Below are 27,500 nucleotides of genomic sequence, written 5' to 3'. Positions count from 1 at the left end.
TGATTTAAGGTAAAAAGCACCTATTGGGCTGTTAAATAAAGAAAGGCCATCAACCAGCTAATATCGTTGTGCGAATCGCACTATGATTTCTTTCTTCAGTTGTTTGTCACATAGATTACATACACGGCAGCGTTTGGACTTCGTAGACGTGGTGGCGTTGACGGGGATTTGTCTGTTTTCCGAAAGTTATTCAGTTTCCTTAGACGCCTGCAATTTTATTGTGTCAAATAAACTGATGAAATAATTCAAGTTGAAGGCGAGAACATTGCTTTCTGCTTTGGCACCTATGGCGGAAAGACATTTTTCTTTTCATTGGGCCTTCTTTATTTCGTATAAAGATTTTTTCATCTAAAATTCACAACTATTTTAAGGCTATTAGCGTCTCCCTCTCTTCGATTGTTTATTTTAAACCAGCACAGAGACGCCATTAGCTTTAAAGGTCAAAATTTTGTAAGTACGAGTGATCAGAATCGTCGTACTTGGCCACTTATGCCCTAAAGTCCCGAAGGACTGGGACCCAACAGTGGGCAGGAATGTCACCAAGTGACACAATTGGCACGCAAGGTCGGAACTTTGATATATCTATTCATGAAGAACGTGAAAATCAACATATCAAGAGCTCGTCATGAAGGGGTTATTCCCCACGATTCTTATCTTCATTGCTGCCGCCAGAGCAAGAAAGAACCACAGTGAATTTCTGGGGACAAAAGGTGTTTGATTTGAATGTTGCTTTAATTTCTGAATTATTGTCTGCTTTTAAAGATTCAGCAAGGAGCACCAATTATTGTCACAATGGGAGAATACGGTAAAAAATCGAAAATATTTCCACCTTTAATGACTCTACTCGTAGTTATTACAATTCGCTTTTTAAGGCTGCCGTAGCCCGGCTTATGGAATACTATGGTCGACGGACTGACACAAGCCGCGGGGAGAAAATTTTCGGCGTTTATACAGATGTGGCGATGGAGCCTAATCTGAAAAATTTATCAGGCTTGCAATGGAGGCACGAGTCGTTATCGACCTTTTATCTAGTGAAACGATAACGGTAAAATTACTGAACGTCTTTTCTCTTCGTTCAGTGAAGAATGCCGAGTGATCATTCGCTGTAAGAGCACAATGAGAACGTTATCTATAATCTTTCCTTTCTTTTCGGTGGGTGTTGTTGGATATTTAAGACCTGTTTCTTCCGCAGATAAACAAGTGATTCAGGGAAACAAAACATTTCACTGAAATCAAAGCAGAGGGTATTAATATCAGTCTACTGTGACAATGCTTGGGATCAAGAGAAAATTTTTGTTAGCAAATATAACGAGGAAAAAAAGTGGTGGCACCTGCGAGTTTAATTGTCATTTCAAATTAACAGTCAGTTCTTCTTTTTCAAAAGTATGCCAGATTAAGTACACAAATGGCGACAGACTTTAAATTATTGTATTCTACATCCGGCGCCCCCGATGATTGGCAGTCACTTCGGCGAAGGGTGTTGATTCAGCTGCCAGGCACAATGAATCAAGACAGTTATATCACTTGAATCATTATTTTTTCAAATGAAAAGAGGCAAAGATTTCATTTGAAAAACAGAACGTCGTTGTGAACCATTAAAATCAGTGGAGAACATCGTGGAAGGAGTCTTCTTCCCAAACGCACTATGACACACCGTGACTTGACAACGAAGCTTATCATTGGTCACCCGTGTTTCTCCCACCCGTAAGATGGGCCCGAGAACAGGCTCACTTGTGTGAGGTATTGCGATGCCGGGTCCGTTGCCAAAATACTCACATGATCCCCTAAAACAGTTCTCGGCGGTTACGAAATGGTGCTAACGACTTTACACGGGCAGTTGCAAAAAGGCTGCGACACTGAATCGAAAATTCACTTCTTCCTAAAATCCCTTTTCCAGTTCAAAAAAAAAAAAAAAAAAATCAATACGCCCCTCACTCCCCTCTCTCCTTTTAAAATGTTGATATTCAAACTAACATGCCAAGTGGAGTGGAGACAATTTGCTTGAGGGAGGGGGAGGGGGGGAGAGGGGTGTGGATGCGCTGACTTGAATGACACGCCGAGTTGTACGGTTATTAACAGTGAGTCTCAGCTCAGTCTTTTTGCAGTTGCTCGTAGCTCCGAATTCTGCCTATGTGCTCTGGATTGATTCTCGACATCTTTGCCATATGTGGGCGCGCGATATCAATGGGCATTTTATATAGTAATCGCCCGAATTTTGGAATATCTTCAAGTTAACGCTCTTAAATTTCTTACTGTTTACTAAAACTAATGAACCGCTTGCAAGGAGACGTCAGTTCAATCGAGTGGCTACGAATCAACATCATCGATTCTTTACGACATTCAAAAAGCAAGAGGGGAAAAGGGGATTGAACGGTGACGAAATCTTTAATATTTCCTTCACCTTGCGACCAGACTTTGCCCTTTTCGTTTTTGATAATTTTTATTCGCTGATTAGATCAGCCTTTTACAAATAAAGCACTTAAAGCATAACATATACTGAGTAATCGCACAAGCGTGTAAAGTCGTAGACTTTTTTGTTTTACTTTCTCGCTAATAGTGCGTGGCTTTTCTTTTCATTACCGCAGTTCACATTCGCTTGAGAAGTTCATCTCTTGCCTACGCCGGACGAGTGGAGATTAGCAAAGACGGCGAGAACTGGGGCACGATTTGTGATCAAGACTGGGACTTAAATGACGCGCTTGTTATCTGTAGACAGCTGACCTATTCCTTTGCAGAAGCCGCTGTCCCAATGGCTGGTTTTGGTAAAGGCTCCGGTTCAATATTCATCAGAGATATAGATTGTAAAGGGAGTGAATCGACAATATTACAGTGTAAACACGATAGCTGGGAAAGCCATGACATCAACAAGTCATGTGACCACAGCATGGACGTTGGGGTCCTGTGTTCACCTCCGAACAAAAGTAAAGTCACCAGTTTCTTGTCGTTTTATTGCCTCTGGACTCTTTGTTTCTCCACACGGTAATAAAGTCGCCAACATGACCAACCCTCACCCAGATGGCTCGAGAACTCATTTGGTAAACCTATCACCGGCATCGCATTGAATCAATCCCATTAAAGGCTGAATGTTAATTCCATGCTCGCCTTTCGTTACTTCCAAATTAACGTTTCTAACGTAACCCTTCCATGTACTCGTACATGTTCATTGCCGTGACTTTAACATCTTCAGTTTCCACGGCTTGCTCCCGTCTGACCTTGTAGCTCAGTCGGTAGAGCAGCGGTGATTCTAACGCGAAGGTCGTGGGTTCAATTCCCACCCTGGTCAGAGTTTTTCTCTGTCCTTGTGTGGGCCCACATGGATCCACATGGTTCATAAAGGGCAGAAAACTAGCACATTGCACTCTAATCAGTAAAGTCTGTTCAAATATAAGTGCTGCACGGCCAACGTTTGCAAAAACGAAACCCTTCCTAAGACTTTCAAAGTTTTGGTCTGTCAAATGGCTGTATTGTAACTCATATGATTTGCGTGTTGCAGTGTTTTCGACGACACTTTTGATAACCGTCCTGGTGTGCGGTATGGCTCTGTCATATATTCTCAATATCTGGTTAACTTACTACATTTGCTGCAAGACGAAAAGGAGGAGAAAACGCCATTTGACTTTAGTACAGCAGAATAAGGCTCTTGCACGAAGAACAGCATCCCAAGGTAGATTGGAAAATCTGGCTTTTGAACACGATCTAGATGAAAATAACTCACAACCGGGTAATCAGGAAGATCCCGGACAGAAAGGGATAGATGATATTCCGCCGAAAAAAGCCTCTCAAGTGCAGCATGCTCCGAATAGTGATAACGCTGGTTGGCAAGAAGAAGAAGAAGAAGAAGAACCACATGTCTATCAGAGAATAGACTCGTGCTTGTCCAATCCGCCCATAACAAACTGCAGTTTAATTTCGGAAACCGATGGCCATCGCCCCACTGTCAAGCAACCAATAACGCAAACGCCACCAAAATCGACGTACCAGCCTCTTTCTCCTCAATTAAGAGCGAAAACGAAGAACGACAAGAAAGGTGACAATCAGCAAAATATCAACTTGTACCAGCAACTACAGTTAAAGAACGAGGAATCCCAGTCCTCCTCTGCCATGGATGATAACGGGAATAGCTTCCCTGATTACATAGAAATTATAAGTGATGAAGATTTCGCGAACATCACCAAAAAAACGACAACTCCATTATTCGAAACAGAGGTTACCAAAACGACTCCAAATGAATCGTTCAAACCAGCACCAGGCTCAAAGACTCAACTTAAACACAACCAAAGGGCGCTTGCTACAGTCGTAGAGCACCATCAGGCACCCGAAGAAAACGATGAACCGGATTACTTGGAGCCTGTGGATGATGGTAAGACTGTAAAAAATGAGAACGTCTTCAGCTTCGTTGAGGGTAGCACATTCCACATTGAGAAGAAAAATTGCAAAGCTTGCACTAAGTATATACGCTGTCTCCGATACGGCAAACGTATTTAAAATGATTTAACGTTCAGCTGTGTTTAGACCAATTTCCAATCGCGTTCCTAGAACCTCCGTTACCTTTGTCCAGCGGAACGACCGCTGGTCAAGGGAACGATGACTCTGGGAACTTCCTGTTCTCAAAACTTCTCGACCAAGAATTCTGGGATCTGTCTCCTGCAGCAATTCACCTTCGTGCTGCTCTTGTGATATACACCTTTTAAGAGGAGGATATGCATTGATATTTTTTGCAGTGGAGTACTTTCAAAAAGAAATACCGTAAGATTAAATGAATTGAGACAGGGCGAAATGCGAGCAATGTGTTTGAAGAAGAAAAACATGTTGTCTGTCATCAGTTGCCGGTGTCATTACTCAAGATGGTCAAGGCTGTGATGAACGGTATTTCTAATTTCGGGTTGCTTTCAATCTGTTGATGCATCGAACCCTGACCGAGTAAATATCGATTTATTTAAACGGTGTCTTGAGAAGCTGTCAACAAAATTGATTCAAAAAGCGCATATGGCTAAAGTATGTGTTCATTCACACGTAACACGCCAAAACCACACCCAAAACAAAGCTTCTTTTGCTTAGATGCGACAACCGCAGCTCCGATTCCACGTAATTGTAAGTACAGAAGATATTTTATGGGGGATATGAAACGACCTTATATACTTTATTTACATTCAAATCACCGTTGTGTTACAATTGCTACCTATAAACCTTAAATTAGTAATGATGCTCTTATGATTTAGCCAAGATCAGTACTTAGCCTTCGAGCATGCATGACTAATTTGGTACTGTTCAACAGTGCCCTAAATCTCCAAGATAGGGACGAACTAATCCAGTGCGTGCGTTCTTGCAAAGCAATATGTTAACAGTGACGATAGTCGTTAAGTTCAGCTGTAAGTTTAAAGATAAATTACAAACACCGTGGATAGCCCTTTCAACAATTCCGCGGAACGCGGAATACGTAAACAAGATGTTCACTTCATCTGTTTCAAGTAGCTTCACGGTAAATTAACAGTACCATATTCGTGTGCCATTTTCTTGATCAGAGAAATACCTACTTAGAGCATCATCGTGTATGCAGCTAAAAAAAATTGTTTATGAGAAGCGGAAAAGGGGTTGGTAGTTTTAGCATTCTCGCCTCCATGAGTCATCACTTTGCGATTAAATCTATCACTATGCGACCCTAAAATATGACCCTCTTTAAGGTAGAATTCTTTGCATAGTTGACTCCGGACATCAGGAGACCGCACACGGGGTATGCCTGACCAAATGAAAATAGCGCTAACTAATCCAGTTTGAAAGACACAGTTACTGTAATAGTTGTCCTCAAATGTAAATGCGACGAACTTGTAGGTAAATATACCACTTCTTGCAATATGGAAGGTGTAAATTTGCCTTCTTAACATGACTTTGGTCTAGCAAGGAGTAAATCCTTGCTGAGGGATCCCAGTGCTATGAGAAGATGCCCCGGGGATAACTTGGCAAGGTATCAGACCGGAAATGGCAAGAAATACACCTGCATTAAATTAGACTAGATGAATTTTTGCTCATTATCAGGTATGCAGTAGATATTTTGGTCGGTTCGCTCCTGCAGATCCTTCAATAACTGAATTTCATGCAAGGTTCACAGAATTTCTTCAAATTTACTTGTATGGGAGGCAAGGACGTTCAAACTTTCTTTTTCTAGAGCTCAACGACTTTTGAGTCAAAGGTATAGAATTTTCATTAAGTTGGCTGGGAAGTAATCATATGAAACCATGGTTTCTCAAGGGTTAACCGTCACTTTAGGTCTCTCGTTTCATAATCTGAACCTTCAGGCTGAAACTGGCTCATCACACTAAATAAAACACACGTACTGTACATTCTCAACAAATAGCTTTTAATATTAATGAAAAGTTATTGAAATGTTGATCATTCGTTCTTTTATTGTCATCTCATTTTCGATACTTAAGACATAATCAGGTCCAAAAATGTACTGAAGATAACCATAAATTAAAGAATGAAACATATGTGCTTGAGAATGTTCGGTATCAGTATAACTGGATGCAAATGCTTCCTTGAGGAATGAAGTCGTCACAGGGTGTGCCCTCATATAAGTTGTGGAACGAAGCTAGCTCCAGTCTTAGATCAGAGAGTTTCCTTCGACACGAAGGACAAAACCTTCTCCAGAAGAAAGAACTCCCTACCACGTCCTTTGGCTGGTCATAAGAAGTTGGCCGGCTGTGCTTTGCTTGTGAGGTTAATTAAACGCCCTGTGGCAACCCGGGTAATATGGCTGAGCACATGCGTAAGTCTACGCGGCATCTGTAAAAATTTAAGACCAAAAAAATGTAGATTTTGGTCTTTTCGTGTGGGCACGTTTCTCTTATGATTGGTTTAAAAAAACTCTTTTTTTCCACTAATTCACTTGCCAAGTTGTTATCGGATACTTCAATAAGCCAGTCACATTCAAAGATGTAGTTTCACCCAACCAATCACATTCAACGTTGTAGTTTAAATCAACCAATCACATCCTTGGTTTCAATCACCATAGAAACAGTGTACACTCCAAAATCGGGGCTTTCTTCTTTCTTTCTTTCTTTCTTTCAGAGCGACATTAAACAATTTACGACTTCTTTGTCAGTCTTTTAATGCAAATTTTCCCTTTCTTTCATAGCTTAGCTCTTCTTCTTTTCTCGGAAATTGTAAATTTTACGATTAATTGGTAAGATAAACAAAACGGACTCCCGCTGCGCGGTCATCCGATTTTGTTATCACTCGTATGATGACAGACAGAATTGGACTCCACTCAATCCTATTACCATTACTAATCAAAACAAAAGTTGTTTCTTTTTTGGCATTAAGTAAAGTCGAAGGGCTGTTTTTTCTTCATTTTCTTATGTTTTTAGTTTGGATTGCAACTACAACTGAAATATCTCTTACCCTCCACTGAAATGAATAGCAATGAAGATAGAAAGGATCACGGGACAGAAGAAGAAGAAGATGACGATGAGGAGGCAGAAATTATGGAAATAAGAGGAGTGGTCATGAAACCGGGAATAAAGTGGAGCGTAGCCTGGGAACGGCACGTGGTCGATGTTTATACGGGAATTGAAATTTATCAAAACCTCAAGATTCCTTTTGGTCAAAGCAGTCGCAATGTTACGCGTATGTTGGAAGAGAGCGTGGCAAAGGACAAACGAATGACCATTGATTACCGGATTGCGGACAAGGAAATTCTAGAGGTCCGATATCGCTAACAAACTTGTATATCCAAAAGTCTGGGAACCTAAAAAAAATTACACACTCAATTATTTTGTTCCGATAATATCTAAGAGTGTAGTTTAAAGGTGAAAGCGATGCGTTAAATGCTGACCAATTCATCGCCGGCTCTAGTATGCTTTTGCTCACGTGGGGTCGAAATGTTTAGTTCGAGATAACTCTAAATACGTTTCTGTCATTTTTTTTTGTGTAAAATGAAGGCTTCCACAGAGCACTTTTATAACACTGGTAATCTAAAATTTCATGCTTGACAGAAAGTGCAATCCAGTCCATCTTACTTGAACAAGGACGCGAGAAATTAAGGACGTTCGCGCCCATTGCTACTGCGCATTTTTTCGCGCATGTCACGCACACGTCATGCATCGCAGACCAACGCAGGTAAACACGATGATGCTAAAGGCACAAAAATTTTCCAGAAGAATAGAACGTGAAAGTATGTGGGATCATGGGATAGCTTTGGATCCAGGTCTTCTCGGAAATGTCACGCAATGGCTTGACAGTGCGAATAAACAATCGCTTTGAGAACTTCGCAGCGATTTTACCCTCTTGAATGCTCGGTGACCCCCATTTTCCTTTCCGTAGATCCCTTCCTTTCTTGATTTTGTCCATTTTAACAAAAAACAAAAAAAATCTGTACGTGAGAAGTTACAAATATTTGGCCTTTTATGCTCTCGTGCGACCGAAGTTTTCTTTCTTAGACTAATATGTATCGTTTTTCAAGGTCTATTTCACCTCAGAAAAAGACATCAGCTGCAAAGGTTAATTTAGTTATATTCGTTATGTTGAACTGAGTACGTTTACCTGATCTAAATTTCACTAATGTAGTATTTTTATTGCTGACAGTTGTAAGCTAAGATCGTCTTAAAGTAACGCAATCTTCTAAAAATGTACCTCATGATCTCGAAAACGAGCATGGTGACCACCCAATTTTTTTTTTGCCTTTTTGGCAAAAGTAGCTCATTACCTTTCTGCGTGGCAAGTTTTAAAAAAATCTGTACGTGGGAACGTTTTGGGCGCGAACGTCCTTAAGTGTAAGTGAGAGACGATTGCAATTAAGCGAAAGATGCGCTAATAGGACATTGCATGATGACGCCATATGACTACAAGTACCAGAATCCTTCAGGTTTCGCTTCTCTCATGTTATTTAGAGCTATTGTTATTTTTGCCCCACTGGGAATACAAAATTTAAATATGAAAAGAAAAACAAACTGAATTGTGGTAGTTGTAGTCAAATGACGCCATCGTGAAAATTGCCTATTACATATGTACTCAACTCAGTTTTAATTTACACATATTTTTACAATTTGTGGGATCATTGCTCCGGGAACTCTGTGCCCTGCTCTTATCATTTACTCTGTGGGATCTTAAACTTCCCGCAGTGTTCAACACTTAGGAGAGGGTCTCAATGGGGGTGTAGCAAACACGGTACACGGTTAAGAATTTCGCGATTTCACGGAGCACGCTTAAGTTTTACATCAAATAATTGTTCAGAGCTTAGGAAAAGCTACAAACAACACGGTTATCTGGACAAAATAATTCACGACACACGGTTAATTTTTTGGACGTTTCACGCCACACGCTTAACCCCATTGAGACCCTCTTAGGAACAAGGGTTATGAGACGTGACCTACATAATAAATAATAATAACAATGATGATAATACTAATTTTTTAATAACAATAATAATAATAATCATAATTGGCAGTGCTAATCACCCTTTACTTGCAGTATTTAGGACTGAATTGCGAAAGGGCGCAGCTCACAATATCCGGCTGAAAGCATACGAAGGCGCCTCTGGATGCCGCTATACAGTCCATGTTGATGTCGGAGCACAGCACCACAGCTAGATGTTAATTATCTGTGAGTCGATTTTGATGAGGGAGGAAAATCGGAGTACCCGGAGGAAAACCCTCGAGTCAGGCTGAGATCAACTGAAACTCAGCCCAAATGCAGGCTGGGGCCAGAGTTGAACCCCAGCTTGCAGTGGTGGTAGGCTCGATAGATAACCACTAAGCCACCCTTTGTCCAAGAAGACTTGAACTTCTAACCATTCGCAGATGTAATTACAAAGGCAGCACTTTCTCCTCAGTTATTTAAAGACGCCGAGTGTTGATCAGGCCGGAGTTAGACTCACGACCTCGCGCACGCTAGTCCCATGCTAAACCAATCCTCCATGTAAGTGTAGTTCTGAGAAGGAAGAAGCCAATAACATCATAGCTCACCCAAAAGACAACAAATATAGCATCACCAACCAGATTATTCGTACAATCGACTGGATACACTTTGCCACTTGACTTCGAAGATAACTAATAAAACGACCCTGGAAAATTCTTCTTACCTGTGAGTCCCAGTTCATTCATGTAACACCAGACCGCGGCTTCAAGGGGATTGTGACCAAGTGAACGAATCAGAGGAAATACATCGTTGACTCTGATATTTCCTTTTCCCTTGACGTCGTATACGGAGAAGGCATCTTCGTAATCTGTTGTTTAAATACTTCATATGAGTATTTCTTTGTTCATTCAAGAGTTCATTCAACGTTTATTTCAGTGTAATGGGCCACCTGTTTTGACCAACCTCGATCCAAGGCTTTTCCGTCGTTAATTGCAAAAGCCTTGGGAACGAGATTGGGGTTTTTATAATTTGAATAGCGTCACATGACCTGCTGCCTTCCCTCAATTGTCACGCAATCCTGCCGTAAATACCTGACTTTGGCGTATGAAGCCAATACGCTAGTTATTCAAAGTACTCACAAAACTGTTAAGGCACCTTCAATATCCTCGTCGCTGAAAGGTGAAGAATCTCGTCGGTTTTCCTTTTTAATTGCCTCGTAGATAATTTTCTATTTTGAAACACGAGAAAACAAGAAAGCCAGTATGTTAAACTATCAACAACTGTTGTACAATAATTTAAGAACTGCCATAGATGTGAGGAGCAACTAATGAAGCAACGTAGCGGGGAGTTTCAGATACGCCAACGCTACGAAACAAAAACGCTATTGGTGTAATGAAGAGTTTTGAAGCAAGCAACCGTGGACAATCTTCCTGTCGGTGTACGTTGGATCAATGGCTTGATATAATCGGCGTAATTTACAAGTTGAGAAGCTAAATATTTTGGGCAAGAGCCGATACACACCCATTCTCAGCTAACAGGGACCATTGATGTCACACGCTTTGGGCTTTTTTCAGTTTTCGTATCTGACATTCTATATCACTGAAATGTGTTTTATTTTGATCTTAAACACCAAAGGAAATACCCGGAGAAATTTCATCGAATTAGCTTTTCAGGTTACTCTCTGGTGAGAATTTATGTTATCCAATGTTGCTGAAAATAGCCTGTCACACGGAAGAAAATGTACTTTCAAGTGACCTTTAAGCCAGTAAACGCTTTAGACTTTCCATTGAAGATGTGCCCATTTTGTACATATTATACAGACGATTATAAAGATAAGAGCTGTAAGCTTGACACCCTTTTTGCCTTCCGTGAATATTGTCAAGAGATGCTGTCCAATGATTTTGGGTAAATTACGTTACCATGTTTGCTGGGCAAGTGATTGACTGACAAATTTTGTATTCTGATATGTGTATTACGATTTTTTATCCCTTTTGTCTTTCTGTTTTAACCACAGCAATTATAACAGGGGACTATCCAAACATCATGAAAAAATAAACAAACGAAAGGCTTTTGGGCAATTTTCACGTAAATTACGTTACTGAAATTTATTCCCATAATTTACCTACGGAATACAGCAAGTTGGTAACAGGTGTTCAAAATATATTTGCCTTCTAGAAACTCAAGAATTCATGTATCAGTTTTAATATTACTGTCATTATATAATCGCTAGAAATAATATTGAAGACAATGTAAATTACGTTACCGTAACGTAATTTACCGGAAATAAAGAGGCTTCTGTTCAGCAACGTCCTGGTGGACGAGATTCGTGAATCAGCCCGATTGAATGTGATTAACCGAAGCAAGCAGGTTATTCGAAATATCGTCTCTGGAAAAATCGAGAAGAAGTCCAGGCTTCTTAGAAGGATGAACAAGGAGACCAGACTGGCGAGGAATAGTCTAATGCAGTCCCAAAGTAAATCCTGTGTTATGGAGAAGAGGACGCGCCTCCTTCAGATCCATCAAGCCAAGCAAGAGATGGTTAAAGCTTTCCTGGAAAGGGATGATAATAGTCGAATGATGCCAGGAAAGAACGATGCAAAGAGAAATGAAACAGGCGTTAAGGTGCAGAAGCACATATCCTGTGCGATTACTTGTACAACTTTTTTGACAAGTTCAAAGCAGAAAACCCAGACCAAAGGATGTCCCATGCAACATTTTGCCGACTGAGGCCAAAGCACATAATTCTGGCATCTTTCACTTCCCGTAATACCTGTCTTTGTCAGCATCACCAAAACCTGGCCCTCTTACGACGTGCTCTGGTTTACTTCAAAGATGCTGATGGCCACTTAAAGCACAAGAGCTTTGTATTCGTATCTGATGAGCTATCCCACAACTCATCATCGATATACCTAATACTGAAGAAGTTCCTATCTGAGTTAAAGGGTTTGGTCACACCGCTGACTTGCATCTGCTACTGGACAGACAGCCCCACCTCACAGTACCGAAACAAGACTATCTTTGCCGTGACAGCTAATCACAAGAGTGAGTTTGGGTTTCCGGCTGTGTGGAACTATTTCAGTCGAAGCCGGTCACGGAAAAGGTTATGCGATGGAGTGGGAGGAACCGCAAAGAGGATGGCAGACGAGGCAGTAAATACAGGTAAAGTCAAGATCCAAGATGTCAATGACTTTTTCGAGCGGGCCTCAACGAGTAAAACTAGCTCCTCAGTCGCGTACAGATTTTACAGTAAAGAAGAGTATGGTAAAGCAGTAGCATACCTTGAAGGAAAATACAAAGAAGTCAAGGGGATTCCAAAAACGATGAAACTTCATTCTGTGGTTGGCAATTCAGCAGAAAAAGTACTGGTAAGAGAGACCTCTTGTTACTGCAGTAACTGCCTTCGTGACGAAGGATTCCAAGCAGACTCAACTTGTGGGTGGGAAGCAGTCACCATCTTAAATGAAGTTTAGTGGTCCCCTTGACAGCCAACTTGCCGTACGTGTCAATGACTGGGTAGCTGCCGACTATGAAGCCACAAAGATAAACTAGCCGCGTACAAATTGACGAAGATGACGATGAGTTGTAGGTCTCCTTCATGACAAGAGGAAAAGGAAACAGTTTCAAGTGGCCTGCTCGAAAGGATGTTTTGTGGCTTGAAAGACACAGCATTCTCTGCGTAATCGAGCCTCCGGTCACCCTTGGCAGAACTGGGCGCACCTTTAAGGTTACAGATGTAACCGTTGAACTGATCGAGCAACGGCATGTACGTTTTAAGCTTTAAAAATAAAACAATAAACTGAAAACTTTACTGAAAACACTGGTTGAGCTACTTTTGTCAGAAGGAACTGAAAAGTGGCGTGGTTTGATTGAAAACTGCTTTTCATATTCCATTTCTATTGCTTTATGAGTGGATGTAAATTACGTTACCAACTAGAAAAAAGAACATATATCACATATAGAAATTAAGTTTACATTGCAAAGAACTGCAGAAACTCGAACGCCTTGTTATTAATACTCCGTCCAAGGTCATAGTCATTTTTTTCAATTTAATTGTGTTGTTCAAGTTTATCAGTCGTAGTTAATCGAAAGTGTGTAGTTCACATTTTCTTTCATGAGAATAAAAGCTTACAGAGCATGAGTTTAGGTGAACCTGTGATTTTATACCGTTATCAGGAATAGATTGTTATCAGTGTTATAGTGTAATAGTGTGTTATAGAGTAATAGCGAGACAGTGTAAATTACGTTACTGTCATTTGTAAATTACGTTACCATGTTTCAGGCCGTTTCCGCTTATCTTTCGGCGTAAAATACCAATTAAAAAGTTTGTGGTTAAATAGTTTCGTTTGTAGCATTTATAGTTAGATGAATGCGGACTTTTACATTCCCGAAGTTAAAACGTAACAGAAAACATAAAAAATGGAATTTTCATATCGATAAAAATATGATTAAACTTGTAAAATTGTTAAAAAGTTATTTCTGACAAGTTACAAGTTAGTACAAATAACAAAGCAAATTAATTTTTCCCCATATACATGTTTATTAAAAACGACAAAAGTTTACTTGCAATGACACTTATCCATTACTAAAGTTAAGTTTTTCCTATCGAGGCACTAAAAATCACAAGTTTCTTTTTTTCACAAGAAGGGTTGAACATTTTTTCGTTTAACTTGCAAACTACTTGGTCGTTAATTGCGCAAATTCAGAAAAAGGAAGTTTAAAAGTTATCATATTCAGAAATGTTAGTAAAATGAAAATCGGTAACAGTTCATTTTTTGACTTTACAAACTGCGAATGGTCCCAGTTAGCTGAGAATGGGTGTACAACGTAGATTTGATTTTAGTGGTGTAACGGCTATATTTCGGTTGGCAAAACCAGCCTTCATCAGGTACAATGAGAGTTGAATGAAGGGCTGAACGTGCCGCTCACATTTAAATACACTTTTCTGGGTCTTTTTTCTTTCTTTCTGGGGGCTCACTTTCTACCAAACGCCAGACTCAGCGTCATATGTGGGTTGAGTTTGTTGGCTCTCTACTCTGCACCGAGAGGTTTTTTCCGGGTACTCCCCGGCGGTTTTCCCTCTCCTCAAAAACCAACATTTGACTTGATTTGCTTTCATTGTTAATTTCAGTTTACAGTGTCCCCAATTAGCGCTCCAGCGTTAGAACGACTAGACACTTTAATAAAGTTCCTTTCCTTTCCTTTCCTTTCCTTTCCCATCTACCTTTTGAACAACATCGGACGGGTTGCTAGTCAGGCTCACCAAGTTTTTCAAAACAGGATAAGTGATACACAACTCAACACATGACTGGTCTCAGTCAAGTCTAATGACTTTAATGCATTGGGCATTTGTACTTTCTTTCGCTTTTGCAAAATCAGATTCCGGGATACTCAGAAGACAAATGTGTGTTGGGAGGGGGGGGGGGGGGTGGGATAGTACACTACTGTACTGTACCTGTCTGTTAGGTGCTTTCTTGATATAAAGTCTGACCATTCCTTGAGCCCTCCTCACTGCTTGTTGTGCGCATGTCAATTTTACTTTTGTGACGTTAAGTCCGTTTATCTTCAACCAATCAAATACAACCTTGTTAATGCAATATTTTTAGTAAAAGACATTTCTAAAAATTACTTCTAAACATTCATAGCATAGACCTCATTCATAATGGCGGCCAAATAAAATATCCTTTTGTTTTCATGCTAATAGGCCTTTCTAGTCTCGTCACTGTCATTATATGCTCGGAAAAAGGACTGGAACTAGTGTTGTTGACGTCTTTTCCCGCTCTAGTCCGCCGTCTTGTATATTAGCTAAGGTACTCTTTGATTGAAAACGTTGTGTTATCACATATGTCTGCGTGGTCTTTTTACCGGCAGCTACGACGAGCAAATTTCAAAAGAATTTTTGTTTCAAAATGAGGGCAGTAGGTCTAATTATTAAACATAAATACAAAAGAATTTAAAGGTGCTCGCCATTTCTGAAAGTGGTCTACAGCAATGGGCGAGTGAATCAACTTACCGACAAAATCCTGTCCCCAGGACTTAACTTTTTATCCGCGACACTGCCAGCGATTACGTGTTTGACAAAAATTCCCGAATCGCCAGGGATGATTGAACAATCAACTCCTCCGTGTAATAAGAAGCCCATGTCTATTGCACGATCTGCAAATGAACGAGTCGCGGATACACATGTCTCAAGAGGTTAAAGTTCAGGTAGAGATCATATTTTTTGTCAAAAATGATATATGGGTACACCAACAAAGTAATAAAATAAAACAATCCGGTTTTTAAAATTAAGACATTGTTGTGTTGTTTTAAGGCTATGATAAAAGGGCTAGAGGAGCCAGGAAACCTTTTCCTTAATTTTCGTTTCCAGGATCATTCCGAAAAAGAATCACAAACAACTTTACACAATTACGTAAAGACATTAAGTGCAGTGTTTTGCATTAATAAGACATTCGCTGATACCTCTTTTGACTGCAAAAGCAAAGTTACCTCAAGGAATGAATCAGTTTTTTACCTTCTGGGCGTTTTGCAAATTCAATCGTGACGTATTCAGATTTGAAATCAGTGTTTCGTTTGTACGATGCCAGCAAGGTTTTCATAACATTTACTTGTGAAACCACTCGTCTTGTGGTAGGCAGCAGTGCTCGATTCTTCCCATTCTGCGGTTTGTCAGTCATTTTGTGCTTCTCTTGGACAAATCCTGTTGCCTTGGAGTCCTGCTTTGTGTCAGGTTTGGATTGGGTCGTCTGAACAATCAAATATTTGTTCTGTATCAGTTTAGTCTTAAGAGAAAAATATATTACCGACATGATATTCAAGCGTTGTTATTTCTAAAGGGCGACCGTGAGATACAGGTTATGGAGTAACCCGGAACCAGGCCGATAGCTTCAAGCGTTCCAACCAAGGGTCGTAATCTTTGTCACCTTTAGACTCAAAGACTTTGCTTGTTCCCAAAATAGTGCTCTCTATTCTCCTGTTATCCCCGCCTTGTTTCCTGAACCACTGGGATACTCTTTGGTATGTCCATTTTTTACTCCCATCAAATTTCTCCGTGCGATGATCGGTACATGATGGCCCACGTGTGTTAGTACTGGTGAAAAAGAGGCAAAACAAGGTCTTTAAATTCTGAAGAATAAAAAAAGATATAGAATCTTTTAGTACGCCGCAACTGCCATTGAGTCGGCGACCGAGCGAGCTATTGCTTTTGCATTTACTGTCTTTTTGATTACGAAAAGGACGGGGGGATGCATAGCCTGCAGGAGCCAGGAGCCCATGAGTACGTAGGAACCACCCTATGCTATGCACTATATTCTTGAGTCAACCTTTGCACGTATCTCTCAATTTTTAGAACTAACCCTTCAGCTATGAGACTCACATTTATATCAATTTACATCAATTTTCACAATTTGCATATATAGATCGTTTTCACGTGACGTCACAGCGGCCATGTTGGTGTACAAGAACAATAGACGTTGTCTCCTTTGGGAACCAAGGTCTATTTTTATGCATATTCCATGCATACATTTTGTATTGTTTTGTACACCAATATCGCAGCCAAGTCACGTGAGTGAGAACCATCTATGGTACGCTTATAGACCACTTTCATAAATGGCGACCAACTTTACATTCTTTTGTATTTATGTTAATTAGACCTACTGCCCTCGTTTTAAAACAAATATTCTTTTGAAATTTGCTCGTCGTAGCGAGGTTAGTAGGGCTTATTAGCATTAAAACAAAAGAATAATTTATTTGGCCGCCATTATGAAAGAGGTCTATAAGTTCACAGCACAATTTAATAATTTCCCAGAGCTTACAACATAGCAAAATCATGGAATCTTAATTTTGTTTGATTTACATTTGCTTAGGTTCGCATCATTCAAAACAGTTATTGGAAAAGACCGATTGTAATACAACTTCGACGGGAGGTCCTATCGATCTCTGACCTTCGTTTTACTGGTCTCAGGAAAACCCAAAGAAAAAGTAAGTATTGATGTAAGCAAGGTCAGAACATTTTAATATGATTTGCAGAAAATCTTTTTGACCTCAAAATAGGATGAAGACAGCTAAGGCCGGGAATGACATCATCATCTCAGTCTCTTTCCATAGTTGTTGTGTGTAATCATCCTTTTGCAATTTTGAAGCTGACCATTTGACCCACATTTGATTCCATTTGACCCACAACATAATTTGGTGTTTTCGTCCACCAAAATGGCGGCGATGACTTCACGTGAAAACCTCCTATAGATCGTTTTCACGTGACGTCACAGCTGCCATGTTGGTGCATGAGGGGCTAAAGACATAACACAAAAGGTGTTTCGTATTCAGAAAAGTGTTAAAGCATTCAGGATCGATCGGATTGTACTGTGAACCGAGTTACGTTAATCAGAAAAAAGTAGTTAAGTTTTTATTGGTAGGTAGGTAAAGTCTGCCCATCAGGCCGGCGCTTATCTCCGGTTTCCGAAGCATGAAGCGACTAGGAGTATTTGTACTCCCCCCTGGATGGGATGCTAGTCCATCGCAGGGTTACCCCCAGCATTGAATTCGCCGGTACTCATTTATACACCTGGGAGGAGAGAGGCACCGTGAGCGTAAAGTGTTTTGCCCAAGAACACAACACAATGTCCCCGGCCAGGCCCCGAACCCGGACCACTCGATCCGGAGTCGAGCGCACTAACCATGAGGCCACCGCGCCTCCCACAATTGAATGACCATATTTAGGGGCGACATGAATTTTGTGGGGAACACAAATCTATTTCGGTTCCTTTGCGCGTATCGACTGTGGCGGTTAGTGCTGGGACACGGAACCATTTTTCGTTCTATAGGATTTATGGATTAACTCTCTCACCTGGGCAAAAATGGTACAGGTCGCCGTCGTCTCTCGCCGACCAGCACTACTTCGACGCTCCTCGCCGCTGGTGAGCGAGAAGACCTCTGGCATCCAGGGTAAAATGTCGAAGGAAAGTTTTTTCAGCTCTTTCGAAGAGAGATTTGTCGCCTTAAAGTCGGTAACTTTTTGCGGGAAAATGGTGATGACGTTCCGAAATTCGGCGGGTCTGATCTGCAGATCGCAGGTCGCTGGTCACAGGTTGCAGTCATTGTTTCACCAATACAGAAAGTATCCTAAACATTCTTAAAAGCTAACCTTAGGCCTAATTAGGCCTAAACATAAGTTTTTAGGCCTAAGGTTAGCTTTTAAGAATGTTTAGGATACTTTCTGTATTGGTGAAACAATGACCTGCAACCTGTGACCTGCGACCTGCGACCTGCAGATTAGACTCGCCGTCCGAAATTCTGGTAAAAAAGGGGACGAAGCTTACGGAATAACTTTGGTTGGCCTCTGTGGGGGGATTAATTCAGCAGTCTTCGTCTGAATGTCATGGATTTCTGTATTCATGTTTTCAAATGAGTTCAGTGGAGGCAGTAAACAATGTTGACGTCGGGGAATTCGGTGCTGGAAGCCTTCCCGGTATACAGGCTCACGCTCAAACGTTTAGGTAAAATAATTGCTGTTAAGTTCAATTTCATGATATCAGGATATCATGGTAGCAGCTAGGAAATTGATAAGTCTGTGATTAATATTGAATGTCCCTCCCTGTGACATGCTGGGAAATCAATTAGCCCGGAATGAAATTTTACACAGCTACAATTGGGCATTCTAAATTTCCCAGTTCCTCAGTTATAAAGTTCCATCAGTATAAAACTTAAAAATGGTTTACTTTAAAATCAGAAAAGAACCAATTCACCGTTGCTGTTGAGAAAAGTGTATGCCAGGCAAAACAAGTTGCATCTCGGTAGCCTGAAAGTTAACTGACAAAATAATTTGCCTGTGTTTAAATGAACAAATATACCAATACATCAGTAACGTTTCATGTTTAACCGGAGAATTCAGTAGGGAAGCAGATGTTCGAAGGTGTAATAGCTGTTGAGTTTTATTCCTCAGTTATCGAGTTCCATAAGTATAAAACTTAAAAATGGATTGCTTTTAAATCAGAAAAGAACCAATTCACCGTTGCTGTTGAGAAAAGTGTATGCCAGGCAAAACAAGTTGCATCTCGGTAGCCTGAAAGTTAACTGACAACTGAAATAATTTCCCTGTGTTTAAATTAACAAATACACCAATACATCAGTAACGTTTCATGTTTAACCGGAGAATTATGTTCGAAGGTGTAATAGCTGTTGAGTTTTATTCCTCAGTTATCGAGTTCCATGAGTATAAAACTTAAAAATGGTTTGCTTTAAAATCAGAAAAGAACCAATTCACCGTTGCTGTTGAGAAAAGTGTGTGCCACGCAAAACAAGTTATATCTCGGTAGCTTGAAAGTTACGAAATAATTTGCCTGTGTTTAAATGAACAAATACACCACTACATCACTAACGTTTCATGTTTAACCGGAGAATTAGGGAAGCAGATGTTCGAAGGTGTAATAGCTATTGAGTTTTATTCCTCGGTTATCGAGTTCCATAAGTATAAAACTTAAAAATGGATTGCTTTAAAATCAGAAAAGAACCAATTCACCGTTGCTGTTGAGAAAAGTGTATGCCAGGCAAAACAAGTTGCATCTCGGTAGCCTGAAAGTTAAGAAATAATTTGCCTGTGTTTAAATGAACAAATACACCACTACATCACTAACGTTTCATGTTTAACCGGAGAATTAGGGAAGCAGATGTTCGAAGGTGTAATAGCTATTGAGTTTTATTCCTCGGTTATCGAGTTCCATAAGTATAAAACTTAAAAATGGTTTGCTTTAAAATCAGAAAAGAACCAATTCACCGTTGCTGTTGAGAAAAGTGTATGCCAGGCAAAACAAGTTGCATCTCGGTAGCCTGAAAGTTAAGAAATAATTTGCCTGTGTTTAAATTAACAAATACACCAATACATCACTAACGTTTCATGTTTAACTGGAGAATTAGGGAAGCGGATGTTCGAAGGTGTAATAGCTGTTGAGTTTTATTCCTCAGTTATCGAGTTCCATAAGTATAAAACTTAAAAATGGATTGCTTTAAAATCAGAAAAGAACCAATTCACCGTTGCTGTTGAGAAAAGTGAATGCCAGGCAAAACAAGTTGCATCTCGGTAGCCTGAAAGTTAACTGACAAAATAATTTGCCTGTGTTTAAATGAACAAATATACCAATACATCAGTAACGTTTCATGTTTAACCGGAGAATTCAGTAGGGAAGCAGATGTTCGAAGGTGTAATAGCTGTTGAGTTTTATTCCTCAGTTATCGAGTTCCATAAGTATCAAACTTAAAAATGGATTGCTTTAAAATCAGAAAAGAACCAATTCACCGTTGCTGTTGAGAAAAGTGAATGCCAGGCAAAACAAGTTGCATCTCGGTAGCCTGAAAGTTAACTGACAAAATAATTTGCCTGTGTTTAAATGAACAAATATACCAATACATCAGTAACGTTTCATGTTTAACCGGAGAATTCAGTAGGGAAGCAGATGTTCGAAGGTGTAATAGCTGTTGAGTTTTATTCCTCAGTTATCGAGTTCCATAAGTATAAAACTTAAAAATGGATTGCTTTAAAATCAGAAAAGAATCAATTCACCGTTGCTGTTGAGAAAAGTGTATGCCAGGCAAAACAAGTTGCATCTCGGTAGCCTGAAAGTTAACTGACAACTGAAAAAAAAGCCTGTGTTTAAATTAACAAATACACCAATACATCACTAACGCGTTTCATGTTTAACCGGAGAATTAGGGGAGCAGATGTTCGAAGGTGTAATAGCTGTTGAGTTTTATTCCTCAGTTATCGAGTTCCATGAGTATAAAACTTAAAAATGGTTTGCTTTAAAATCAGAAAAGAACCAATTCACCGTTGCTGTTGAGAAAAGTGTGTGCCACGCAAAACAAGTTATATCTCGGTAGCCTGAAAGTTAAGAAATAATTTGCCTGTGTTTAAATGAACAAATACACCACTACATCACTAACATTTCATGTTTAACTGGAGAATTAGGGAAGCAGATGTTCGAAGGTGTAATAGCTATTGAGTTTTATTCCTCGGTTATCGAGTTCCATAAGTATAAAACTTAAAAATGGATTGCTTTAAAATCAGAAAAGAATCAATTCACCGTTGCTGTTGAGAAAAGTGTATGCCAGGCAAAACAAGTTGCATCTCGGTAGCCTGAAAGTTAAGAAATAATTTGCCTGTGTTTAAATGAACAAATACATCAATACATCACTAACGTTTCATGTTTAACCGGAGAATTAGGGAAGCAGATGTTCGAAGGTGTAATAGCTGTTGAGTTTTATTCCTCAGTTATCGAGTTCCATGAGTATAAAACTTAAAAATGGTTTGCTTTAAAATCAGAAAAGAACCAATTCACCGTTGCTGTTGAGAAAGTGTGTGCCACGCAAAACAAGTTATATCTCGGTAGCCTGAAAGTTAAGAAATAATTTGCCTGTGTTTAAATGAACAAATACACCACTACATCACTAACATTTCATGTTTAACTGGAGAATTAGGGAAGCAGATGTTCGAAGGTGTAATAGCTGTTGAGTTTTATTCCTCAGTTATCGAGTTCCATAAGTATAAAACTTAAAAAGGGATTGCTTTAAAATCAGAAAAGAACCAATTCACCGTTGCTGTTGAGAAAAGTGTATGCCAGGCAAAACAAGTTGCATCTCGGTAGCCTGAAAGTTAACTGACAACTGAAATAATTTCCCTGTGTTTAAATGAACAAATACACCAATACATCAGTAACGTTTCATGTTTAACCGGAGAATTATGTTCGAAGGTGTAATAGCTGTTGAGTTTTATTCCTCAGTTATCGAGTTCCATGAGTATAAAACTTAAAAATGGTTTGCTTTAAAATCAGAAAAGAACCAATGCACCGTTGCTGTTGAGAAAAGTGTATGCCAGGCAAAAAAAGTTATATCTCGGAAGTCTGAAAGTTAAGAAATGATTTGCATGTGTTTAAATTAACAAATACACCAATACATCACTAACGTTTCATGTTTAACTGGAGAATTAGGGAAGCGGATGTTTGAAGGTGTAATAGCCGTTGAGTTTTATTCCTTAGTTATCGAGTTCCATAAGTATAGAACTTAAAAATAGATTGCTTTAAATATAAAATCAGAAAAGAACCAATTCACCGTTGCTGTTGAGAAGAGTGTATGCCAGGCAAAACAAGTTGCATCTCGGTAGCCTGAAAGGTAACTGACAACTGAAAAAACTGCCTGTGTTTAAATTAACAAATACACCAATACATCACTAACGCGTTTCATGTTTAACCGGAGAATTAGGGAAGCAGATGTTCGAAGGTGTAATAGCTGTTGAGTTTTATTCCTCAGTTATCGAGTTCCATAAGTATAAAACTTAAAAATAGATTGCTTTAAAATCAGAAAAGAACCAATTCACCGTTGCTGTTGAGAAAAGTGTATGCCGGGCAAAACAAGTTGCATCTCGGTAGCCTGAAAGTTAAGATATAATTTGCCTGTGTTTAAATTAATTTGAAATAAAGAGAATAAAGAAATAATTTTCCATTCTTTAATTGCATGATGCTGGCCGTTGTAAACCGTGCTTTAGAAAATATTTCAGATTGATTTCCTGTGCCTCTGGACTATTTTGACACATCACTCAAAATTAATTTAAAGTAATTTGAGTTATTTGTCGTCATTAAAACTTTATGACGAATTCGGCCCAACAAATATGTCGACATTAACATCTCTCTCTCCCTTTGTCTCTCGCTCTGCTTTTTTAGTGTGAGTCTTGTTACAACTCCCACTGAGATTTTGGTAAATTTTTTTTACCTAAACAGCGGGGACCCACATTCCTGACCCAAGTTAAGCTCCTCATGTAAGAACAATAGACGTTCTCTCCTTTGGGAACCAAACTCTATTTTTATGCATATTCCATGCATACATTTTGTATTGTTTTGTACACCAATATGGCAGCCAAGTCACGTAAGTGAAAACCATCTATAGTACGCTTATAAGTTGACAGAACAATTTAATAATTTCCCAGAGCTTACAACATAGCAAAATCATGGAATCTTAATTTTGTTTGATTTACATTTGCTCAGGTTCGCATGATTCAAAACAGTTATTGGAAAAGACCGATTGTAATACAACTTCGACGGGAGGTCCTATCGATCTCTGACCTTCGTTTTCCTGGTCTCAGGAAAACCCAAAGAAAAAGTAAGTATTGATGTAAGCAAGGTCAGAACAATTTAATATGATTTGTAGAAAATATTGTTGACCTCAAAATAGGATGAAGACAGCTAAGGCCGGGAATGACATCATCATCTCAGTCTCTTTCCATAGTTGTTGTGTGTATCATCCTTTAGCAATTTTGAAGCTGACATTCCATTTGATCCACAACATAATGCGAGTACAGTGCAAGATACTTCCGGAATTTGATGAATACCCAATGATAAGGGGTAACCTGGTCATGAGTTCAAGAATATTCTAGACTCCTTTCTTTTTAAAGTAGTCGAGCTTAAGATTTAAATGAAATCCTCAAAATGCGATCTCTTAATTTGAGGACAAACTTTAGCCTGCATGCACGTAAAAGGCTCAATGGCGATCTGGTGAAGAAATTCGAAATAAAATGCTCGTTTATGGCAAGGAAAAAATACGGCGTAAAATTGTGGATGAGAACGAGAATGAGAAAGTGATAAATCGCTAGGTGACATTTACAGTTTCCACGAGTTTTCCCAGGGAACTATTCGCTACCCAAAAATGCTATCTGAGCCATTTGAGTGCCAAAATGTGACTCTAGGAGGATTTCAGCTCCCAACCCTTCCCCCCGTCCCTTTCTTTCCTTGGTTATTTTGACTTCCTTCCTATCTTCCTGTAGACTCCAGTCAGTCAGTGATACCTCATTTTGGAAAACATTGGCACGCATGGCTTCCCAGTCGAGCAACATTAGCTCCCAGCAGCTGAGCCAATCAGACCAGTACACTGAACGGACTATGACGTTGGTTATTATTTTCATTATTATTAGTGTTGGTATCATCGGTAATTCAATGGTCATAGCAGTGGTGAAGGCCATCCGTGGGATGAGATCAACAACCAACTATCTCCTGGTCAATATTGCTGTAGCAGATATTATTACGCTGCTCTTTACGATTGTACACTTAATTCTATCAAGGTTCTCGTCTCCATCTTCCTTCACAAGTGCTGCCTTAAATTTCCTTTGTAAATTCGTTTACACCAATAACGTGTCTTTGGTGTCGTTTTTAGTGACAGTGATGACACTGACGTTGTTAGCAATAGAAAGGTATCATGCCCTTGTGAAACCGCTGACATCATCTCGCAGACTAACTTCTGAAAGGATTGCCTGCGTTATTACAGGAATCTGGTCAGCCTCCTTTGCTCTCGTGACGCCACTATTCGCTACTACTAAACCTGACGATAAGGAAATCTGTAGCTATGGTGATGCAAGGGAGGGTATAGTAGTCTACATCTACTGTTTTGTAGTGATTCTTGCCCTTGTTCCTTTTACGATAATCATGTTTTGTTATTCGTTTATCATATATGGCATGTACATCAACAAAACCATCTTCAACAACAACGGAGAAAGACGAGCAACACGACAGGAAATCACAGAAAAGCGAAGATTGGTGTGGCTTTTGATAATTCTCACATTGATATTTTTTGTGGCTTTTATTCCTTACGGAATTTTGCTAATTATGAAATACAGCGAGGTAAACAATGCTTTCATCATTGATCTCCACTATGCGACACAGTACCTCGCGCTTCTCAGCCTTGCTGTAAATCCTTTCATATACGCATTTGCAAGTTCTGGTTACCGACGGGGCTACGTGTTTCTCCTAAAGAAAATTGCATGCCGTAATACCACGGTTAATGCCATCGAACTTCGTGAAATGCAATTACGGACTTCCGTACGTACCATGTAACCCTACTCTCTTAGATGACGAAAAGTCTCCTAGAATTGAAAAAGAAAGGCTGCGTCCTCTAAAAGCGAAATGTTGGAGTTGATCCCGGCGGCTTAAGTTATATTCAATTGCTCTAGTTTTATGTATTACAGTTTCACTTCAATTTTAAGGACCCTGGTAGAGCAAACTACAGCAAAAATATGCCACAATGATGAAAAAATATTTACAGACAAAATAAAATCAGTCTGAGAAATATTGTTGATGCAGGAAATCGAGGATAATCAGAAATTAACGACATCATAGAACAGAAGTGAAAGTTAATTACATTCCTTTTATGTTTGATAGGTAGAGTCATTTTAATACCCAATATTACATGTACTAGGCTTAAATAGCCTAAGGCTATGAAAATGCTGCGTAAATTGTTCTTAGAACAGCAAATAAAATAGGGACCTTTAGACCGAAGGACGAAGACGACTATGAGTACCAGTTTTCCGTTCTGAGCACGCGCACTTCGAAAAATGTCGGCCTCCAAACCTTATGCTCATGCTCAGTACGGAAAACTCGTACTCGTATTCACTGGCGAAAAATGTCTGATTGGTCGAGGCCTTGTCATGTGACTTCAATACCTCAAATCAAACATGGCTGCCATTCGGTGTTTATTAGATCTCCGTCGACAGAAAAAAAGACCCTTTTTCAGGCCAGTAAAACGGACGAACGTTTGACTGCATAGTGCGTTTCTATGCCAGCTAGATTCTCTTTTAAGCCAACAGTGCTACGAGGGAAATTTCTTTAAAAATTTCAAGGCCAACGCGAGTCTCGGTTGCTGTGACAGTGTTCGAGTGAAAATTCGTTTGAGGAGCTTACCAGCTAATGGATTACCATCTTGATTTCAATTCAAGCGTGGAACAAAAAAGATACCACTAAATTTCCAAATGGTTTCTTTTCCAACTAAGTAGTTACACGATGTTTCCGCGAGGGCCCGCATCTAACAGAAAATGCTTACATTTTCGCTTTTTTTTTTTTTTCAAAATTAAGTTGTTAAAATTGCCATTCTAGTGGTCCATAGAGGAAAATTTATTAAGACCGAGGGGAAAATTTAGAAATGTATTTCAGTCGTTCAAAAATAAATTTAAAAGTGAATTTAGCAGTAATAATAACCATGTCATAGCACCTCATATTGGGTACACTAGAAGGAAACCTTTTAGTTGCAATTATATATTGTTATAGTTGTTCCAAGCAAAATGCCAATTGTTTGCTTCCCCCCAAATTATAGAATTAAACAAAGATTAAGTTAACTCTGAATAGCCCAACATTCTAAGTTGAGAATTTGATTCAGAAATCCAGCTTACTTAAGCAGGGAGAATTTTACTGTTACAACAAAATATTACTACTGCTAATAATATGCTTTCACCACATTGACTACAAAAATACTTAATCAGGAACTGATTTTATCTTCTAGCAATAAAACAGCAGGAGGATATAAAATTAGGTATCTTCAAAGTTTAGAAAACTTGTTGAAGGTGATTCAGTGCCACCCTCCAAAACTTTTCACAAATTTCACGCTGGCCTACTAAGTACTTCCAGTACAACAAATTATTTAACCTCTCTTTGCGGACTCTGGTTGCAACACAGCTGCTTCAATAATTTTAATCCCCTTGCATTAGATTTAACTTTTAAAAAAACCATAACTTCATACTTCTGTAATAATCGTTCAAACACATTGAGCAAAGGAGCATACAAAGCTACATTTGAAAGGTGCATACTAATCCCATTTTGCAGTTTTCTGAATAAGACTTCACAGAAATAACTCCTGTTACCTTTCCATATGTAAAGAGATCGCATGATTTATGAGTCAATTAGTCAATTAGTCAATGAGTCATGAGTCAATGAGACTCACAGTCAAAATAGCAATAATTATTTATTGATCAAGCCTAAGCCCTCTTTTCAGTGATTAGGCCTAAGCACTCTGAAATTTTAGCTTTCATGTTATGGGCTAGGGTAACTGCACTAACTCATTGACTCATATGTAAAAAATATTTCAACATTAGATGCAATGAATTTTTAGCAATTGCTGTAAATAATAGTAATCATTCCTACCATTTCAAAGGATGAATAAACTAAAGTTGAATGCAATAAGTGTAAGAAGTAAAAAAAGTGGTCCAATTTATTTGTATAGGTAATCACATGAGGCCGAGTACTATTAAGGATTAATTGCACGAGTGTTTTGGAAATTTTCCAAAATTGCCCGAGTCGCGAAGCGCTGGACTAGAAACCCCCTTGCTCGGTTGCGCTCTACCCCTGAAGATT

The 27,500-nt window shown here is 39.4% G+C and overlaps 3 protein-coding genes across 7 annotated transcripts in view; 2 read left to right on the top strand and 1 right to left on the bottom strand.

Annotated features, from left to right (window-relative positions):
- Positions 1-7,502, top strand: part of LOC137976006 (uncharacterized) — a 10,884-nt gene extending 3,382 nt beyond the window's left edge. For 2 of the 4 annotated variants that reach the window (XM_068823251.1, XM_068823250.1), the window contains exons 2-5: positions 1-710; positions 2,586-2,921; positions 3,494-4,360; positions 7,365-7,502. The exon at positions 1-710 is cut by the window's left edge and continues 775 nt beyond it. In XM_068823251.1, coding sequence (XP_068679352.1) covers positions 626-710; positions 2,586-2,921; positions 3,494-4,360; positions 7,365-7,408 — 1,332 coding nt within the window. In that variant the 5' untranslated portion in view covers positions 1-625 and the 3' untranslated portion in view covers positions 7,409-7,502. Of the gene's footprint in view, positions 806-2,585; positions 2,922-3,493; positions 4,361-7,364 lie in introns of all 4 variants that reach the window. The other 2 variants (XM_068823253.1, XM_068823252.1) reach the window with 2 other exon arrangements.
- A 2,055-nt stretch (positions 7,503-9,557) lies between these two features.
- On the bottom strand, positions 9,558-18,286 carry LOC137976706 (uncharacterized). Its single transcript, XM_068824059.1, has 7 exons — positions 18,194-18,286; positions 16,216-16,473; positions 15,863-16,094; positions 15,362-15,504; positions 14,804-14,911; positions 10,507-10,579; positions 9,558-10,219 (listed from the first exon to the last, which is right to left on the bottom strand). Exons 1-7 carry the CDS (start codon positions 18,284-18,286, stop codon positions 10,044-10,046), a joined length of 1,083 nt encoding a protein of 360 aa, XP_068680160.1. The 3' UTR covers positions 9,558-10,043.
- Positions 18,287-18,773: 487 nt separating this feature from the next.
- Positions 18,774-27,261, top strand: LOC137975914 (galanin receptor type 1-like). 2 transcript variants are annotated; one of them, XM_068823124.1, is made up of 3 exons: positions 18,774-18,842; positions 23,376-23,490; positions 24,152-27,261. In XM_068823124.1, the coding sequence occupies exon 3, from the start codon at positions 24,198-24,200 to the stop codon at positions 25,212-25,214; it is 1,017 nt and encodes a 338-aa protein (XP_068679225.1). In that variant the 5' UTR covers positions 18,774-18,842; positions 23,376-23,490; positions 24,152-24,197; the 3' UTR covers positions 25,215-27,261. The 2 variants fall into 2 exon arrangements, with proteins under 2 accessions (XP_068679225.1, XP_068679226.1); XM_068823125.1 differs by lacking the exon at positions 18,774-18,842 and adding an exon at positions 23,126-23,256.
- Positions 27,262-27,500: the final 239 nt, after the last annotated feature.

The sequence above is a fragment of the Montipora foliosa genome, chromosome 11 (genome assembly GCF_036669935.1).
Source record: "Montipora foliosa isolate CH-2021 chromosome 11, ASM3666993v2, whole genome shotgun sequence".
In the NCBI taxonomy this organism is placed as follows: Eukaryota; Metazoa; Cnidaria; class Anthozoa; order Scleractinia; family Acroporidae; genus Montipora; species Montipora foliosa.
This window is presented reverse-complemented; position numbering and strand designations above follow the sequence as displayed.

Excerpts from the sequence above, each read along its gene's own strand:
- LOC137976706 (XM_068824059.1), bottom strand. The coding sequence starts at position 18,286 with ATGCCAGAGGTCTTCTCGCTCACCAGCGGCGAGGAGCGTCGAAGTAGT. Across the intron at positions 15,505-15,862 it reads ATTTGCAAAACGCCCAGAAG|ATCGTGCAATAGACATGGGC; the intron begins GTAAAAAACTGA and ends GTTCATTTGCAG. Across the intron at positions 10,220-10,506 it reads CAGCGACGAGGATATTGAAG|ATTACGAAGATGCCTTCTCC; the intron begins GTGCCTTAACAG and ends TTTAAACAACAG.
- LOC137975914 (XM_068823124.1), top strand. The coding sequence starts at position 24,198 with ATGGCTTCCCAGTCGAGCAACATTAGCTCCCAGCAGCTGAGCCAATCA.